Genomic DNA, 18,670 nt, shown 5'->3' with positions numbered 1-18,670 from the left:
TTACCTCCCCTTTCTTCCTTCCTCTGGCCCCAGGGGACAAAGCCTTGGACGGCTACAGCAAGAAAAAGTATGTGTGTAAACTGCTCTTCATTTTCCTGCTCGGCCACGACATCGACTTTGGGCACATGGAGGCCGTGAACCTGCTGAGCTCCAACAAGTACACGGAGAAGCAGATAGTGAGTCTGGGCGGGGAGAGGGCTGGGGGCCTGGACTCCTGGGTCTGAGGTGGGAGGGGCCGGGGGCCTGGATCCTGGGTCTGAGGTGGGAGGGGCCGGGGGCCTGGATCCTGGGTCTGAGGGAGGAAGGGCTGGGGGCCTGGATCCTGGGTCTGAGGTGGGAGGGGCCGGGGGCCTGGATCCTCTGTCTGAAGGAGGAGGGGCCGGGGGCCTGGACTCCTGGGTCTGAGGGAGGAGGGGTTGGGGGCAGGGATTCCTGGGTCTGAGAGGGGAGAGGCCTAGGACCTGGACTCCTGGGGCTGAGGGAGGAGGGGCCGGAAGTGCAGACTCCAGGGTTGAGGGTTGGGGTCTAGGGCCAGTTAACCACAATGCTCCAAGCCCACCACCTCCCTCCGCAACCCAGGGTTACCTGTTCATCTCGGTGCTGGTGAACTCCAACTCGGAGCTGATCCGGCTCATCAACAACGCCATCAAGAACGACCTGGCCAGCCGCAACCCCACCTTCATGTGCCTGGCCCTGCACTGCATCGCCAACGTGGGCAGCCGTGAGATGGGCGAGGCCTTTGCCGCTGACATCCCTCGCATCTTGGTGGCTGGGTGAGGCGTTGGGGACCCAGGTGGGGGGATGGGGTAGACAAGACCCAACCCAGTTTGAGGGTCAGAGAGGCTCTGTCACCTGCCCAAGGTCTCCCAGCCAGGCTTGGCACCACCGTGATTCCGGTGGCAGCCCCATGGTTGTCTCTTGTCATCTCACCAAAGTGACTCGACAGTGTAAGGCAGCTTCCCAGCAAAGCCAGTGGGATGTCTATCTGATCGACCTTTAACATCTAGTAAAGAAGAGGTGATAACCTTAAGTTATGTCGGTGACAGCCCTCCAGAGCTTCTGCCTCTTCTCCATTCATTCATTCAACAAACATCTGTTGAGCATATATGTGCGGGGCACCATGCTGATTGCTGGGGATGTAGCCATGACCAGAAACGGACATGGTCATCCTCCTCCCAGGATGAAACATATATTTCCTCTCAGAACCATGCTGTGGGGTGCGGAAGCCCATAGGGCATGTAGTAGGCATGCCTGACCTAGCCTGGGGGCTCAGGGAGGGCTTCTCAGAGGAAGTGGGATCAGGCTGAGACCTGGGTGAGTAGGAGGAGTTGGCTGTGGAACAGGGAAAGGCGTGAAGGGTGGTGGATCAGCCTGTGTGACCTTTCTGAAGCAGGAGGTTTTTCAGCAAACACTTCTTGAGCACCTGCAATGTGCCGGGCACTGTTCCGGGCATGGGAAGGCAGGAGGGAGCAGCGGAGACGGTCATGCCCATCCTCAGGGAGCTTACATCTCGGGGGGAATCCAAAGAGCAAACACATAGGCAAAGAAGTGAGTTGAGTTCGGATAGTGACAGTTCCTCCGAAGAAAACAAAACAGGGTAGTGGGGGGCAGCAGAGATGGTGGGGAAGGCTGCTTAAGTCAGACTCATCAGGGAGGGTCTCTGCAAAAGGTGATATGTAATTTGAGACTGGAATGATGAGGAGAAGACAGTCATTCAGAAATGTTGGAAGGTATCTCCTCACACCAGTCAGAATGGCCGTCACCAAAAAATCTACAAACAATAAGTGCCGAAGAGGGTGTGGAGAAAAGGGAACCAACCCTCTTGCGCTGTTGGTGGGAATGTAAATTGATACAGCCACTGTGGACAACAGTATGGCAGTTCCTTAAAAAACTAAAAATAAAACTACCATATGACCCAGCAATCCCACTCCTGGGCATATACCCTGAAAAAACCATAATTCAAAAAGAGTCATGTACCATAATGTTCATTGCAGCACTATTTACAATAGCCAGGATATGGAAGCAACCTAAGTGTCCATCGACAGATGAATGGATAAAGAAGATGTGGCACATATATACAATGGAATATTACTCAGCCATAAAAAGAAACGAAATTGAGTTATTTTTAGTGAGGTGGATGGACCTAGAGTCTGTCATACAGAGTGAAGTAAGTCAGAAAGAGAAAAACAAATACCGTATGAAAACACATATATATGGAATCAAAAAAAAATGGTTCTGAAGAACCTAGGGATGGGACAGGAATAAAGATGCAAGCTCAGAGAATGGACTTGAGGACACGGGGAGGGGGAAGGGTAAGCTGGGACGAAGTGAGAGAGTGGCATTGACATATATAGACTACCAAATGTAAAATAGATAGCTAGTGGGAAATAGCTGCATAGCATAGGGAGATCAGCTCGGTGCTTTGTGACCATCTAGAAAGGTGGGATGGGGAGGGTGGGAGGGAGACGCAAGAGGGAGGGGATATGGGGATATATGTATACGTATAGCTGATTCACTTTGTTACACAGCAGCAGCTAACACAACAATGTAGAGCAATTATACTCCAATAAAGATGTTAAAAAAAAAAAAAAAGGTTGGAGTAGTGCTCCAAGCAAAAGGAGCAGCAAGTACAAAGGTCCTGAGGTAGGCATGAGCTTTGTACATTCAAGGAACCAAGAGATAGTGTCTCTGGCTTGACTGTGGTGAACAAGCGAGAGAATAAGGGGAGTATGGATTTATTCTAATTGAAACTGGGAGGCAGTAGGTGTGTTTTGAGCAGATAAATGACATGCTTGGCTTTGTTTTTTTATTTTATTTTATCTTTTTAATTTTTATTTATTTATTTTTAATTTTTGGCTGCATTGGATTTTTGTTGTTGCACATGGGCTTTCTCTAGTTGCGGTGAGCGGGGGCTACTCTTCATTGCAGGGCTTGGGCTTCTCATTGTGGTGGCTTCTCTTGTTGCAGAGCATGGGCTCTAGGCACGCGGGCTTCAGTAGTTGTGGCTCATGGGCTCTAGAGTGCAGGCTCAGTAGTTGTGGCGCACGGGCTTAGTTACTCCGCGGCATGTGAGATCTTCCCGGACCACGGCTCGAACTGTGCCCCCTGCATTGGCAGGCGGATTCTTAACCACTGCGCCACCAGGGAAGCCCCTGTTTTAGTTTTTGTTTTTTAATGTTTTAAAATTTTATTTATTTATTTATTTATTTATGGCTGTGTTGGGTCTTTGTTTCTGTGCATGGGCTTTCTCTAGTTGCGGCGAGTGGGGGCCACTCTTCATCGCAGTGCGCGGGCCTCTCACTGTCGTGGCCTCTCTTGTTGCGGAGCACAAGCTCGACGTGCAGACTCAGTAGTTGTGGCTCACGGGCCTAGTTGCTCTGCGGCCTGTGGGATCCTCCCAGACCAGGGCTCGAACCCGTGTCCCCTGCATTGGCAGGCAGATTCTCAACCACTGCACCACCAGGGAAGCCCGCCCCTATTTTTTTTTGGCTACTTTATTATTTATTTATTTATTTATTTATTTATTTATGAAGCCTCTGTATTTTTAAAAGGTCACGGAACCTGGTGTGGGAGAAGGTAGGACTTGTATTTCTGGCAGCTTGTGGGCTAGATTCCTGCCTGAGGGTCTCCCCAAAACGCAGTTATCAATGTGGGTTAAAAGAGGAAATGAAATATTCTTCAATGTATTCATGAGCTAGCAAGAAAATAAGGAGACACACAGGCCACAAGCCAAGAGGAGCCTGACACCCAGGAAGATGAGCAGAGTGCCTAAGCTGGATTTTGCTTGGAGCATTTGCTGACCTGGATGAACTTAGGTATTGGTTTTGGGGCCCTATAGCCTCTGGGAGCAGAAGACAAGCTGGTTCAAGCAAGGGCTCCAGAGACCACACTTCAAAGTGAGGGTGACCTAGAAATAAATCCCCTTAAGGTCTATAAGCAAAAGTATCCTTTTTGAACTTTGGCATGGAACAGCCCACACACTGGTGTTCAGTCCGATTTTCCCCTTCCTGGGTCATCCATAGAAACTTAAACCAAACTTGAGCTTAAGTGACACAAACTGCTAGTACCCCAGTGCCTGACAGAAGCAAACACATCTTTTTGGGAGAAACCCACTTTCACCATAGGCCTCAATGATTTCCACAGATGAAGCTCCAAGTTACATGAGTAGCTCACAGTCGAAAATCACTAAGCACAAGACGCAAGGCACCGTGAGGGAGAACCAGCAGAAAGAAAATGGAAAATAACAGTTGGATTGGAGTTTTCATACAGAATGTAAGATGAGTATGCTTAATATGTTTCAAGAAAAAAGAGAACAATTTAAAAATGGAACGAAGTGTAAGCATTTTTTAGAAAGAAATGGACAACATTTAGATTTAAAAAAAAAATTAAGTGGTCTAGTTTAGCAGCAGAATAGACAGAACCAAAGCAAGGATTGTAAATAGGCAGAAGAACTGGAGAAATTAATCAGAATGCAGCCCAGAGAAACAAAGATGGAAAAATTTAAAAGAGAGGTTAAGAGTCAAGGGAGATAAAATCTAACAGCACTCTTTAGAGTTCTAGAAAGAGAGAAGGGAGAGACTCATAACATGACACAGTGTTTGAACAGATTATGGCTAAGAATATACCAGAACCAATGAAAGAACATGATCCTTCGATTCAAGTAGCCTAGAGACTGTCGGGGGCGCCAAACGCGGTAGCAGGGAGACCATTGAGATGTCTGTTGCCGTCCTGGGCAGAGCTGACGGTGGCTGGGACCAGGGTTGTTGCAGAAAATAGTTACTAGAGCTGTATGTTTTGGAAGGAAAGACGACAGTACTGATTGTATATGGTGTAAGAGAGAGAGGAGTGAAGTTGAACAGGTGGATGAATGATGAAGGAGGGAGTGGGGAAGAACCAAGTGAAGGAGGGGGAGGATCCAGAGCGGGGTTTGGCCATGTTGAATCTGAGATGCCTAGTAGACAAAGTCAAAACAAATAAGTAGGGACTTCCCTGGTGGTGCAGTGGTTAAGAATCTGCCTGCCAATGCAGGGGACACGGGTTCGAGCCCTGGTCCGGGAAGATCCCACATGCTGCAGAGCAACTAACCCCGTGCACCACAACTACTGAGCCCGTGCTCTAGAGCCTGTGAGCCACAACTGCTGAGCCTGTGCGCCACAAATACTGAAGCCTGCACGCCTAGAGCCCGTGCTCCGCAACGAGAGAAGCCACTGCAATGAGAAGCCCGCCAACCGCAACAAAGAGTAGCCCCTGCTCAATGCAACCAGAGAAAAGCCCGCGTGCAGCGAGGAAGACCCAGTGCAGCCAAAAATAAATAAATTAATTAATTAAAAAGAAAAAAGTAAAACTAATTTCATTTTTTTTTTTTTTAATTTTTGGTTGCACCGTGCGGCACGCGGGATCTTAGTTTCCCCACCAGGCATCAAACCTGTGCCCCCTGCAGTGGAAGCTCAGGGTCCTAACCGCTGGACCGCCAGGGGAATTCCCCATCTAATTTTAATATTTTAATCTCACCTGATCCATCCAGAATCATTTTGACATTGGATCAACATACACATTATCCAATATTTTTTGCGTTAAGTCTTTGAAACCACTGTGTAATTTACACACATGGCATCTCAGTCTGGACTCACTCCATTCAAGTGCTCGGTAGCTTCGTGTCGCTGGGGGCCACCAGATGGGACAGCGCAGGGTGGATGGTAATGAAAGCCACGGCCGGATGAGGTCCCTCAGGCAGGATGTGACCAGAGAAGAGAAGAGACCAAAGGCTGGGGTGATCCAGCGTGTGGAAGTCTGGCCAGGGAGAGGGAGGAAAATGCAGAATGGGCTGTGGCTTGGAGCTTGGAGAAGAAACTTTCGCGGAGGAGGGAGTGGTCCGCCATGGTGAATGCCGCTGACAGTTTCTTTAAGATCAGGACAGGCAGCTGGCATTGGCTTGGGTGAGTCAGGTGGCCAGTCACCCTGATTGGGGAGAACTTGGCACCTCTGAGGGCTGAGAAAGAAGCCAGTGTGACAAACATATATGAGCACAGGTGATGTCCCCGTTTCACACAAGGGCAGGGCCCTGCCAAAGTCACAGGCCACGCTGGGCTTGTCTGACTGTAGGCTGGGCTCTCAGCACTGGAAACTTGACCTTGACAGTGACTGGGACACAGAGGAACTGTTTTTATGTTTTTGATTTTTTGTTTTGTTCTGGTTTGGGCTGCACCGCGTGGCTTGTGGATATTCCCTGGCCGGGGACTGAACCTGGGCCATGGCAGTGAAAGCCCAGAATCCTAACCACTAGACCACCAGGGAACTCTGGGTTACTGTTTTCTTAGGTAGTTTTTTTTTTTTTTTAATTTGAGGTAAAATTCACATAACATAAAGGTCACCATTTTAAGCACTTTAAAGTATACAGTTCGGTGGTCTTCAGTCCATTCACAGTGTGTTCAAGCATCCCCACTATCTAATTGCAGAACATTTCCATCACCCAAAAAAGAAGCCCTGTGCCCATCAGCAGTCATTCCCCAGACCCTCTCTTCCCAGCCCCAGGCCCTCTCTAATATGCTCTGTGTCTCTAAAGATTTGCCTGTTCTGGACATTTCAGATAAATGGAATCACACAGTATGCGGCCTTTGTGTCCGGCTTCTTTTCTCTTGGCATAATGTTTTTGAGGTTCACCCCTGCTGTCGTATGTGTCAGGGCTTCATTCCTTTTTTATGAGCCAATAATAACATTCCACTGTATGGATGGACCACAATTTATTTCTCCGTTCATCACCAAGTTTCCACCTTTCGGCTGTGATGAATAATGCATGCATTTGTGTGAACTCTGTTTTCGGTTCTGTTGCGGAGCTGCCTGGGCATGAAATTGCTGGGTCATAAGGTATTACGCCTTATTTCAAAAAAAAAAAAAGAAAGAAAGAAAGAAAGAAAACAGCTGCGGTTGAATTTCCCTTCGGTTCCCTCATATCATCTCTCCATCTGGCGTTCCTCCCGGTGCCCTGAGTCTGATGGTGCTTATTCCCATGTACGTTTTGTCCTTTTGCACCCAGGCACACCCCCCTATATTATGTAGCTTTCAACTTTACCTACATAGTATCACAATCTCTGTGTAACTTAACCAAGTTGATCAATCGCTCTTATTCTTTTTTTTTAAATATTTAAATATTTATTTATTTAATTTATTTGGCTGCATTGGGTCTTAGTTGCAGCACGCGGGATCTTCGTTGCGGCATGCGGGGTCTTTCGTTGGAGCACGCGGGTTTCTCTCTAGTTGTGGTGCGCGGGCTCAGTAGTCGCTGCACGGGCCCAGTTGCCCCACGGCATGTAGGATCCTAGTTCCCTGGCCAGGGATTGAACCCGCGTCCCCTGTATTGGAAGACGGATTCTCAACCACTGGACCACCAGGGAAGTCCCCGCTCTTATTCTTTTATTTAGGATTCTCCTGGACGTTTCCTTACCTGTCGCGGAGATGATAATAGAGTCCACCTCCTCAGAGGGCTGTGCTGAGGATTAAACGTGTTAATATGTAGAAGCTCTTAGAGCCTGGGCCAGAGGCAGGCCTCATGGGGTGTGAGCTATGATGGTGATGGTGGAAAGACCACCATTCATGGAGCTCCGCTGTGGGCAGACCTTCTGCTGGTTTCTGGTTTTAATATGATCTTTCCTATGCCATGACCTTGAGCACGTGTGTGTGCCTTTCCCCAGGGCAGGTGTCTGGGAACAGAATTGCTGGTCTAGGTCCGCATGCCTTACAGCAGCTACCTGACCAGGGGTAGCCCAGCTCCTTTTCTGACGGCCTGTGTCTGTGTCCACCCGTGGCCACGGCACCCGAAGGCTCCCGTCTCCCCAGCCTGGCCGACACACACGAGTCTGCCTAGCTGATGGGAGAACACGGAGCCACCATGTCCATGCAATTCATGTTTCTCCTACACATCCAGGAAAACATCTTTTCACCTGGCCTTTGACTCCTGCAGTTTCACCCACCCTTCCTGGGACCCTCCCCTGTGCTTCTGTTGAGTCCTTTCTGGGGAAATGTCACTGTAAGGCCCAGTCTGGGTGGTCGAGACAGCTCCTAGGACCCATTCTGTGCTTGAGGCCGCGATACCCAGGTTCACTTCTTCATCCGCCAATCTGTGGGGGTCCTCATTTTCCCCAGGAGGAAATTGCCAGTCAGAGAGGGTCAATGCCTTATACCCAGATCACGCCCCACAAGCAGGCGTGTCTGACCCCAGAGACCGGGGAGTGCTTTCTAGAACTGTTAGGCTTCACACTCTTCGTGATGCTGGGACCTGGGTGCTGACCGGGCCATGAACTCAGCCCTCTGGGATGGGACACTGCTGGCTGCCAGGCTCTGTGCTAACCCAGTGCCTGTTCAGTTTCCTGTGGCCACTGTAACCCACGACCACAAGTTAGGGGCTTAAAACACACATTGATTCTCTCACAGTTCTGGAGGTCAGAAGTCCACAGTGAGGCTCACTGGGCTAAAATCAAGGTGTTGCTAGGTCTTTTCCAGCTTCTAGAGGCTGCCTGCATCCCGTGGCTCATGGCCCCTTCCATCTTTAATCAGCAGGGTAGCATCTTCTCTCTGATCTCTGTATCTGGCCTTGCATCTCTCTAACTCTGATCCTCCTCCTCCTCTCTTCTAAGGATCTTGTGATTACATTTAGGGCTCACCTGGGTAATCCAGGATCATCTCAAGATCCCTGATTTCATCATATCTGCAAAGTCCCCTTTGTTTTTGTTTTTTTGCAGTACGCGGGCCTCTCACCGTTGTGGCCTCTCCCGTTGCGGAGCACAGGCTCCGGACGTGCAGGCTCAGCGGCCATGGCTCACGGGCCCAGCCGCTCCGCAGCATGTGGGATCTTCCCAGACCGGGGCACGAACCCGTGTCCCCTGCATCGGCAGGCGGACTCTCAACCACTGCGCCACCAGGGAAGCCCATATCTGCAAAGTCCCCTTTGAATGTAAGGGAACACATTCACAGGGTCTGGACATTAGGATGTGGACCTGTCGGGGGGGGCATTCTTCAGCCCACCACAGTGTTTGACAGGCTTCCTCTCCTCTGAAGAGGGGAGTAGGGTTCCCATTTTATGAAGGACATTATGGAGGCTCAGAGAGGGAAGGGCGCTTGCCAGAGGCCACACAGCCCTGTGGGTCCAGGGCCACACTGGGTGTCTCGTTAGCATGTCAATTTCGTATCTGTTCAGTATCAAACTTGGGTCTCATTCAGTGCCCCACCAGCCATCTTGCCCCAGGTCCCCACACAACAAATGGTCTCACCACTCGCCAGGTCCCTCACGTCAGAAACTTGAGGGTCACCTTGTCCCCTCTTCTGTCTCCACCACCTCATAGTAAAAATGTATCAGAACAGAGCCACTTCTCACCTGCATGGCTGCAGCGGGGTCTGAGGCACTGTCGTCTCCTGTCATCTCCTGCCTGGACTATTGCTGTCACCTCCCCCCCCGACCCCGCCCCAGCCTCCCACAGTCTCTTCTTCACACAGCAGCAGAGGGACCTTTTAAAAACATACGTCAGGGCTTCCCTGGTGGCGCAGTGGTTGGGAGAGGCCCGCGTACCGCAAAAAAAAAAAAAAAAGCAAGTCAGATCTGGGGACAGTGGTCCATAGTAGTACCTATTTTCTCGGTTTGTTGTGGAGATAAAATGAATGAGCCAGTGCCTGTACCAGGGCCGAGCAGATCGGAAGGGCCCTGGGTGGTAGCTTTTACTGCTGTCGCCTTAGTATCATAGCTTCCCTGCTTGTCACCTGCAGCGGCTCCATCTCCCGCTGGGTAAAAGCATAGTCCTCACCATGGCCTGCAAGGCCCCGCACGGTGTGGCCCTCAGCCCCTGCTCTGTCCTGTCTCCAGCCACACAAGACTCCTCCAAGCTCCTTCCACACACAGGCCTGCCTGCCTCGAGGCCTCCACAGGCTCTTCTGTCTGCTGGGAACATTCTGTGCAGAGTTTTAGTCGTTTCTCTCAGTTTTCTGTTTACCTGGTGCCTTGTTAGTGAGGCCTTCATCCAAAATAGCGTCCCCAGGGACTTCCCTGGTGGTGCAGTGGTTAAGAACCCGCCTGCCAATGCAAGGGACACGGGTTCGAGCCCTGGTCCGGGAAGATCCCACATGCCACGGAGCAACTAAGCCCGTGCGCCACAACTACTGAGCCTGCGCTCTGGAGCCCTCGAGCCACAACTACTGAGCCCATGTGCTGCAACTACCGAAGCCCGCACACCTAGAGCCAGTGCTCTGCAAGAAAAGAAGCCACTGCAATGAGAAGCCCGTGCACCGCAACGAAGAGTAGCCCCCGCGCCACAACTAGAGAAAGCCCGCATGCAGCAACGAAGACCCAACGCAGCCAAAAAATTAATTAATTAAAATAAAAAATTAAAAAAACAAAACCCCAAAATACCATCCCCGGAGTGCCTGCCCTAGTTTGCTCTGTAGCACTGAACCTGGACAGTATCTGTTGTAGGATGCTGGCTGCCCTGGTGAGAACGTACGCTCTGTGAGGACACACTGTTTTTGGTTTTTTTTTTAAGAAAGAACAACTTTATCTGATACTCTGTGGATTATTTATTTATTTTGGCTGCATCAAGTCTTAGTTGCAGTACGCGGGATCTTTCGTCGCAGTGCGCGGACTCTTCGTTGCGGCGCAAGGACTTCTCTCTAGTTGTGGCACGTGGGTTCCAGAGCACGTGGGCTCAGTAGTTGCAGCATGCGGGCTTAGTTGCCCTGTAGCCTGTGGGATCTTAGTTCCCCGAGCAGGGATCGAACCCGTGTACCCTGCATTGGAAGGCGGATTCTTAACCACTGGACAACCAGGGAAGTCCCTGTGAGGACACACTTTGGACCAGTTTGTCCACCACTCTGTCCACAGAGCCGACAGCAGTGCCTGGTTCCCAGTAGGTGCTCAATAAGTGGACGGTAACTGAATGAAGGTGCAGAGCCACGCTTGGCATTTTGCTCGGCCCTGCCCATGACCCCATGAGGTTACTGGGATGCAACCCATTTTGCAGATGAAGAAACTGAGGCCCGATGGGCAGTGAGGGCAGCACCAGATGGGTTCCTGGGTCTGCCGGGCTTTTTCCGCCTCTTGTTGGACACCCTTCCTGGGAGGAGCGAGAGAGGAGGGGGGAGGTGTGCAGGGCCGTGGTGACGCTGACCCCCCACTCCCACCCCACATTGTGTCCCGGCAGGGACAGCATGGACAGTGTGAAGCAGAGTGCAGCCCTGTGCCTGCTGCGGCTCTACAAGGCCTCACCCGACCTGGTGCCCATGGGCGAGTGGACGGCCCGCGTGGTGCACCTGCTCAACGACCAGCACATGGTGAGACCCCTGCCTAGTGCCCAGGGACCCTGGACCCAAGACCCACCGCCTTTGGCAGCCACCTGATGCCTGGGGCCCCCCACCTCTGCCCTGATTCCCACCTGGGTGCCTGGGGACCCCTCCTCTGCCCTGATTCTTACCTGAATGCCCAGGGCCCCCCACTTCTGTCACTGACACCCACCTGGATGCCCGGGGTTCCTGTCCAGTGTCCCCAACACCCGTCACTCACCCAGCCCCTCAGAAAAATCCCAGCCTCTGTTTCCGACACCCAGAGATTCCCCCATCGCCTGCCCAACCAGCACAGAGACACTGGCCTCTGTCGCCACCCACGGTGCTCCAGTCCCTCATGGTCCCCAAGCCGTGAAACAGCCACCAGGACACCTGTACAAACCCAAGCGCACCCCTCAGGCCACCCCAGCCCCAAGTACTCCTGCGCCTCTCCTCTCAGAACCACAGCCTGGACACTTGTCTCCAGTCTGACCCTCCCCCGAGGGCCCTGACCTGTCACTCGTCTGCCCCTACAGGGCGTGGTCACAGCCGCTGTCAGCCTCATCACTTGTCTCTGCAAGAAGAACCCGGATGACTTCAAGACGTGCATCTCCCTGGCTGTGTCTCGCCTGAGCCGGGTGGGTGTGGTATCAGCGCCAGCTGCAGCGTCCCTGTCCCCTGGGCACCTCTCTGGTCCTCACTTTCCCAGAGAGACCATCTAGCTCAGTGGTTAAGGACTCAGGGTCAGAGCTGGGTTCATCCCAGCTCCGTCACTTCCTGGCTGTGTGGCCCTAGGCAAGTGGCTTCACCCATCTGGGCCTCGTTTGCCTCATGTGTTCAAAGGGGATTATTCCAGTGCCTGCCTCACAGCATAGCTGCTGTGAATTAATCTGTATAAAGAGCACAGGGCCGGGCACACGATGAGCACCCAGGAAGTGAGGTTGCTCTCCTGTCTGTCTCCCTCTCGTCCCCCTCTCTTTCTTCTTCCTGCTTCGCCTGCTTTTCCTTCCCTCTTCTGCTCCTCTCACCACCTTCGCCCCTGTCCTGGGAACATGCCCTGAGGCCTCCTGTGGGCCCATCTCTGTGCAGGCTGACACTTGGGGACACGGATGAGTCAGACCCGAGCCTGCCCTCAGGGAGCTCCCTGTCCTGTTGAGGGGAGGGATGTACGGCAGGGCCAACTCAGGCACAGATTATCATAAAAGGGGCGGTGTGTGCAGTCGTGGAGGTAGCAAGGACGTTGCAGGCCCCCCAAAGGAGGCACTTCACCCAGCCTAGAAGTCTGGGAAGGCTTCCTGGTGGAGGTGATCCTTGCCTGAGTTGAGACTTGGAATAAATATAAATGTTTCCTGAGGAGGTCGAGAGAGGCCTGTGTTCTCAACCAAAGAGAACAACACACCAGCTTACTCCTTCGTATTTTCATTCATTCACCACACATCCTAATTCTCTCGTGGGCCAGGCTTGGTGGGGGAGACACAGACAGTAACAGCGGGGGCGGGGCACCTGCTGTCATGGAGGTGGCTCAGAGCAGGATGGGGCTTGCTTCCTGGAGAGGGGTTTTCAAGGTGGCGTAGGAGTTTGTCGTGAGGAAAAAAAGTTGCTAATTCCCCCACCTCTTCCCTAATCCCTTCTTGTGTCTGACCCTGTAGTAGGCCCGGGGACCCAGGAATGGGTCAGACCCAGTTCCTGCCCCTGTGTATCTTCGGGTGTTGGGGGAGGGCCACAAGGAAGCACTCTCCAGGGAGCCGTGGGGTCCAGGTTCTAGTGAAGGCAACCCAGGGCATTGTGAGGCACAGAGTTGGAGTCCCCTTCACAGAAGGGGATCGGGTTGGCCGAGATTTCCTGCCCACCCAACGCCAGCTTTACTTGGAAAAACCGACCAGTCCCAGATCCAGCCAGTCACTCGCTGTGTGCCCGAGGCTTCCTCACCACCCTCCCTGAGCCTCAGGTTTCTGCACCATAAAACTGTCAGGTCACAGCCACCCCTCCCCGTGCCCCCACCCATGCCTCGCCCCCCTCCTCTGCCCCCAGATCGTCTCCTCGGCCTCCACCGACCTCCAGGACTACACCTACTACTTCGTCCCGGCGCCCTGGCTCTCGGTGAAGCTCCTGCGGCTGCTGCAGTGCTACCCCCCGCCAGGTACTGCCGAGCGCACCCGGGCTGGGGTCTGGGGCCTCCAACCCCATGGCTGGGCAGCGGGGCCGGGTGCTGGGGGTCTGTGTCAGGAGTCCTCTGAGGCTGGGCTGGTGCCTCTAGCCCCTGTTCCGAGGCTGCAGTGGGGGCAGCGCTGAGCCCAGGGCCCCGGATGAGAATGTTGTATGAGGCTGTTGGAGACGGGTTGGGGGAGGGTGGGCAGCAGAGAGCAGGGCATCCTCCCGGCTCAACACAGACAATGGGACAAATCGCTTGTTTGTTGACTCCCCTGCTGTGGGCCTGGGTCCCTGCAAAACCAGACTCACGCTCCAGCCCTGAATGCTCCAGCCCTGGAATGTCGGGGCTGTCATGGCATCTGTTACAGATGAGGAAACCAGGGCTTGGAGAGGGGAGGGCCTTGTCCAAGGTCATCCAGCAGGTCAAGGGGCAATTCCAGGCCATGCAGTGGGAGTTAGCATAGCTCTGCTAGGGGTTTTTCATGCCCTCGTTGCTCATGGTCATGACCGCTGGTGTGGACGGAGGGTACTGCAGTGAGCTGGTACTGCACCGGGGTGTCCAGGTGCCCCCAGCAGAGCTGGGGATATGAGTCCCTGAAATAGACACACCGGGCAACTGAGGCTTGGAGAGAAGACATTGCCTTTCCAGGGCAGCGAAGGAAGAGCAGAGCCTGACTCCTGAATCTCTGCTCTAAACCCTTTCCCTCTACCACGTGGGCCGTGGCTCCCCCTGGGCTTCTGTATCCTCGGCTGTCCGACCTCACAGAGCAGTTTTGAGGGACCCTGTGCTGAGGTGCTCAGCACACAGTAGGCGCTTGATAAACCAGTGCCCTTCGATTCAACCAGGGTGCTAAGCACCTGCTGGGGCCCAGGGAGCTGGTGTGTAGCCCCAAATCTTCACAGCCAGCTGGGTGCGAGCGTGCGCGTGCGTGCACACACGCACACACTGTAATGGAGTGTATGATGTAGGTGACACCCAAGGCCCCTCCCAGCCGGTGAAAGCCAGGGATGAATTTTGTCATGGGGCCCTGGGGAAGCCTCGTCCCCACTCTGGGCCTCTTTTCTCATCCTGTAAGGAAGGGCATAGCTAGAACCTAAGCCCTCTTGCATCTAGAAGCCCCGCCTCATAATTCTGGGGTGTGCCCTGGGCAAGCATCTCACCAACTCTGATCCCCTGCCCTGTGAGAATTGCAGCCATTCCCCCACCCCACCCCCACCCAGTGCTGGGCAGGGAGGGGCTGCTCCAATTTGTTTCCAAGTAATTTATTTTTTATTCAGTTGCACCAGGTCTTAGTTGTAGCAGGCAGGCTCCTTAGTGGCAGCACGTGGGCTCCCTAGTTGCAGCAGGCGGGCTTCTTAGTTGCAGCTAGTGGGCTCCTTAGGTGTGGCATGCAAACTCTTAGTTGTGGCATGCATGTGGGATCCCTGACCAGGGGTCGAACCCGGGCCCCCTGCATTGGGAGCGCAGAGTCCTATCCACTGTGCCACCAGGGAAGTCCCATAAGTCTCTTTTAATCTCGAAGAATTCCTCCTTCATTCCATGACACTGGCCTTCACTGCAACCTTTGGTTAAGAAAAATTTTGGACATAAGGATAACTTGGGAGAACAGTAAAATGACCACACCCAGATGCCCCTGACCCAGACTCGGCGGAGCTTTACCACTTTGCTGGATTTGCTCCCTTGTTCCCTCACTGTCTCGGACATCCAGTTGCTGAATTACTTGAAAGTAAGTGGCAGGGACTTCCCTGGTGGCTCATTGGTTGAGAATCCTCCTGCCAAAGCAGGGGACACGGGTTCGAGCCCTGGTCTGGGAAGATCCCACAGGCCGCGGAGCAACTAGGCCGGTGCGCCACAACTACTGAGCCTGTGCTCTAGAGCCAGCGAGCCACACTACTGAGCCCACATGCCACAACTACTGAAGCCCGTGTGCCTAGAGCCCGTGCTCCACAACAAGAGAAGCCACCACAATGAGAAGCCTGTCACTGCAATGAAGAGTAGCCCCCGCTCACCACAACTAGAGAAAGCCCGCGTGCACCAACAAAGACCCAACACAGCCAAAAATATATAAATAAAATAAATAAATTTATTAAAAAAAAAAAGTGGCAGACATCATAACACTCCCCCTCACCCCAAAATATTTCCGCAAACGTTTCTTAGAATCAAGAACGCTACAAACCCACAATGCTCTTATCACGCCGAAGCAGATTTAGAATAACCTTGGGGTCATCAGCTACCCAGGCAGCAAACTGCCCTAATTGTCCATAGCATTATTTTTATGGCTTAAAAAATACAGCCTAGGACCACAAATTAACTGATTACGTCTTTGTCATTCTTTTTTTCCATCTGGGATAGCCCCACCCCCACTCCCAGTTTTTGAAGAAACGGGGAGGTTTTGGGTTGCGGTGTGTCCCATGTTTTGGATTGGGCCGATCGCTGCCTGTGTCCTTTAGCTGGTTCTCTATCTTGTGAATTTCCCGATAGATTTGGGTACAACATTCTTTGCTAGAACACTTGACAGTTGTTCTGTCCACTTGGTGTTGCCTCACAGGTGAGGGAATGGCAGTTCCCAGGGTTTGTGTGAGCTCCTAGATGGCAACTGTCTCAGGCACTCAGACCCCTCCTTGGGAAGAGCTGGGTTTGGGCGTGTCTCTGGGGAAGGTTCCTGCAGCTTTCTTTGTTCTGTGAGACTCCTAAAGTGCGTGAGTGCTGCGGGAGGGGAAACAGGGGCTCCCAAGGGTGGAGCCTCTGGCCCAGCAGAGTTAGAACGGAGCAGGACGAGAGCTCTGTCCTCTGTCAGCCTCCCCTGGTCACCTGGGGACCCAGGAAAGACTTGGGGGAGTAGAGGCCCCAGCCTGAAGCTGCAGGGCCCGCACTCTTCCTCTGGAGGATGGGAGCCATGGCGTGGCCCCTGCCCCTGGCATGCGGGCTGGGCCGGCAGAGAGCTCAGCCCAGGGCGTGCCCTCTGGTTCCCCAGAGGACGCGGCCGTGAAGGGGCGGCTGGTGGAGTGTCTGGAGACCGTGCTCAACAAGGCCCAGGAGCCGCCCAAGTCCAAGAAGGTCCAGCACTCCAACGCCAAGAATGCCATCCTCTTTGAGACCATCAGCCTCATCATCCACTATGACAGGTGCCTGCCTGCTGGGGGCGGGAGCCTGGCCTGGGAAGGGAGGGCTGAGGGCCGGGAATGTGCCTGCTAGCTAGGAGGGTGATGGGGGTGTGAAACGCTGCCCTGCCAGATTGGCACCGGGCCCCTCTTGAGGGGCAGAATTCCCGAATATCTGTATTTGGGCTGGATGCCCAGGTGTCTGGGTCCCCAGGGGACCCAGGGCAGGAGTTAAGAGCTGAATCAGCTGAGGCCCGGTCCTCCATCTCCTCATGTCATCTTGGGTGTCTTCCCTGCCCCCACCCCGGTCTCTTCCTCTTTTGCCGGCAGTGAGCCCAACCTCCTGGTCCGGGCCTGCAACCAGCTAGGCCAGTTCCTGCAGCACCGGGAGACCAACCTGCGCTACCTGGCCCTGGAGAGCATGTGCACACTGGCCAGCTCCGAGTTCTCCCACGAGGCCGTCAAGACCCACATTGACACCGTCATCAACGCCCTCAAGGTGCGACCTTTGGGAGCCTGCCCCCGGCCACACTGACCTGGCCTGTGTCTCCTCTGCTCCCTCAGAGAGGCTCTGGGGGTCAGAGGCCCTGGGGTGGCCGGCCCATGCCAGGAGGGAGCCTAGAACACACCCTACCTGCTCTCCTCCCTCAGACGGAGCGGGACGTCAGCGTGCGACAGCGGGCGGCCGACCTCCTCTATGCCATGTGCGACCGGAGCAATGCCAAGCAGATTGTGTCAGAGATGCTGCGGTACCTGGAGACGGCCGACTACGCCATCCGCGAAGAGATCGTGAGTCCTGGCAGGGGCAGGACGCCCAGACTCCTGGGTCTCCAGATCGGGATGTGCTGAGCCCAGATGGGGTGAGTGCACACCCCACCTCCCCGCCGTGGGCACACTCGCACACCCGACCTCCCTCCTGGCTGGCAGGTCCTAAAGGTGGCCATCCTGGCTGAGAAGTACGCCGTGGACTACAGCTGGTACGTGGACACCATCCTCAACCTCATCCGCATCGCGGGCGACTACGTGAGCGAGGAGGTGTGGTACCGCGTGCTACAGATCGTCACCAACCGTGACGACGTCCAGGGCTACGCTGCCAAGACCGTCTTTGAGGTCAGCACCCCCGTCTCACCCCCACAAAGGGGCCACAAGGCAGAGCAAGGACAGCTGGGGCGGTGGGCCAGGTGGCCTGGGCCTCCATCCTGCTTCCTCCTCCTCAGAGGGGCCTTGGCCTCCTGGGGCCTTCCAGGGACACAGGGCCCGGGCCTCCACGGGCTCATATATATGAGGGTCAGCAGGGCGTGGGGTGCCACCAGTCCCCAGGTCCCGGCAGTTTCTCACTCCCTCTGCCCCAGAAAAGAGGGCCCATTCTGCCCCGTTTTACTCCCTGTGTGAGCTCCGGCCAGTCACTTAACTGCTCTGTGCCTCACTTTCCCCATCTATAAACCCACCCACAGCAGAGTCAGGAGGCTTCTGCAGTTAATAGGAGTCGAGGGCTCAGCGCCGCGCCTGGCACATGCTGAGCGCTCCTGAGTCAGGATGGTGCCACTCACCGCTGTCCCCGCCCCCCAGGCGCTCCAGGCCCCCGCCTGCCATGAGAACATGGTGAAAGTTGGCGGCTACATCCTTGGGGAGTTTGGGAACCTGATTGCTGGGGACCCTCGCTCCAGGTGAGGGGGTGAACGCACACAAACTCCTGAGGGGTCTGGGGCCCTGGGGTCCGCCTGCGATCCCCGGAAAGGTCCCCCTGAGGGAGGCGGCACCTCTCATGGGGGCTTCTGGGAGAGGGTGGTGGAGCTGGCCACCTGCTGACGCGCACCCCCGGCCCCGCCCCCTGCAGCCCCCCAGTGCAGTTCTCCCTGCTGCACTCCAAGTTCCACCTGTGCAGTGTGGCCACCCGGGCCCTGCTGCTGTCCACCTACATCAAGTTCATCAACCTCTTCCCGGAGACCAAGGCCACCATCCAGGGTGTCCTGCGGGCCGGCTCCCAGCTGCGCAACGCCGACGTGGAGCTGCAGCAGCGCGCCGTCGAGTACCTCACCCTTAGCTCGGTGGCCAGCACGGACGTCCTGGTCAGAGCCCCAGTCCCCACGCGCCCCTCCTCTGCACCTCTGTCCCCTCC

General features: G+C 54.3%; 1 protein-coding gene across 3 annotated transcripts in view; it reads left to right on the top strand.

The window, feature by feature from the left end:
- AP2A1 (adaptor related protein complex 2 subunit alpha 1) overlaps positions 1-18,670 on the top strand; it is a 36,163-nt gene that overhangs the window by 12,912 nt on the left and 4,581 nt on the right. For all 3 annotated transcript variants that reach the window (XM_060000026.2, XM_060000027.2, XM_060000025.1), the window contains exons 3-13: positions 34-176; positions 580-773; positions 11,181-11,310; positions 11,835-11,936; positions 13,330-13,438; positions 16,425-16,575; positions 16,882-17,050; positions 17,203-17,340; positions 17,479-17,661; positions 18,121-18,218; positions 18,389-18,620. In XM_060000026.2, the coding sequence (XP_059856009.1) occupies positions 34-176; positions 580-773; positions 11,181-11,310; positions 11,835-11,936; positions 13,330-13,438; positions 16,425-16,575; positions 16,882-17,050; positions 17,203-17,340; positions 17,479-17,661; positions 18,121-18,218; positions 18,389-18,620 (1,649 nt within the window). The remainder of the gene's footprint in view (positions 1-33; positions 177-579; positions 774-11,180; positions 11,311-11,834; positions 11,937-13,329; positions 13,439-16,424; positions 16,576-16,881; positions 17,051-17,202; positions 17,341-17,478; positions 17,662-18,120; positions 18,219-18,388; positions 18,621-18,670) is intronic.

This window comes from Delphinus delphis, chromosome 20 (genome assembly GCF_949987515.2).
Source record: "Delphinus delphis chromosome 20, mDelDel1.2, whole genome shotgun sequence".
NCBI classification, from domain to species: Eukaryota; Metazoa; Chordata; class Mammalia; order Artiodactyla; family Delphinidae; genus Delphinus; species Delphinus delphis.
The sequence above is the reverse complement of the archived record's forward strand: the minus strand, read 5'-3'. Positions and strand labels throughout refer to the sequence as shown.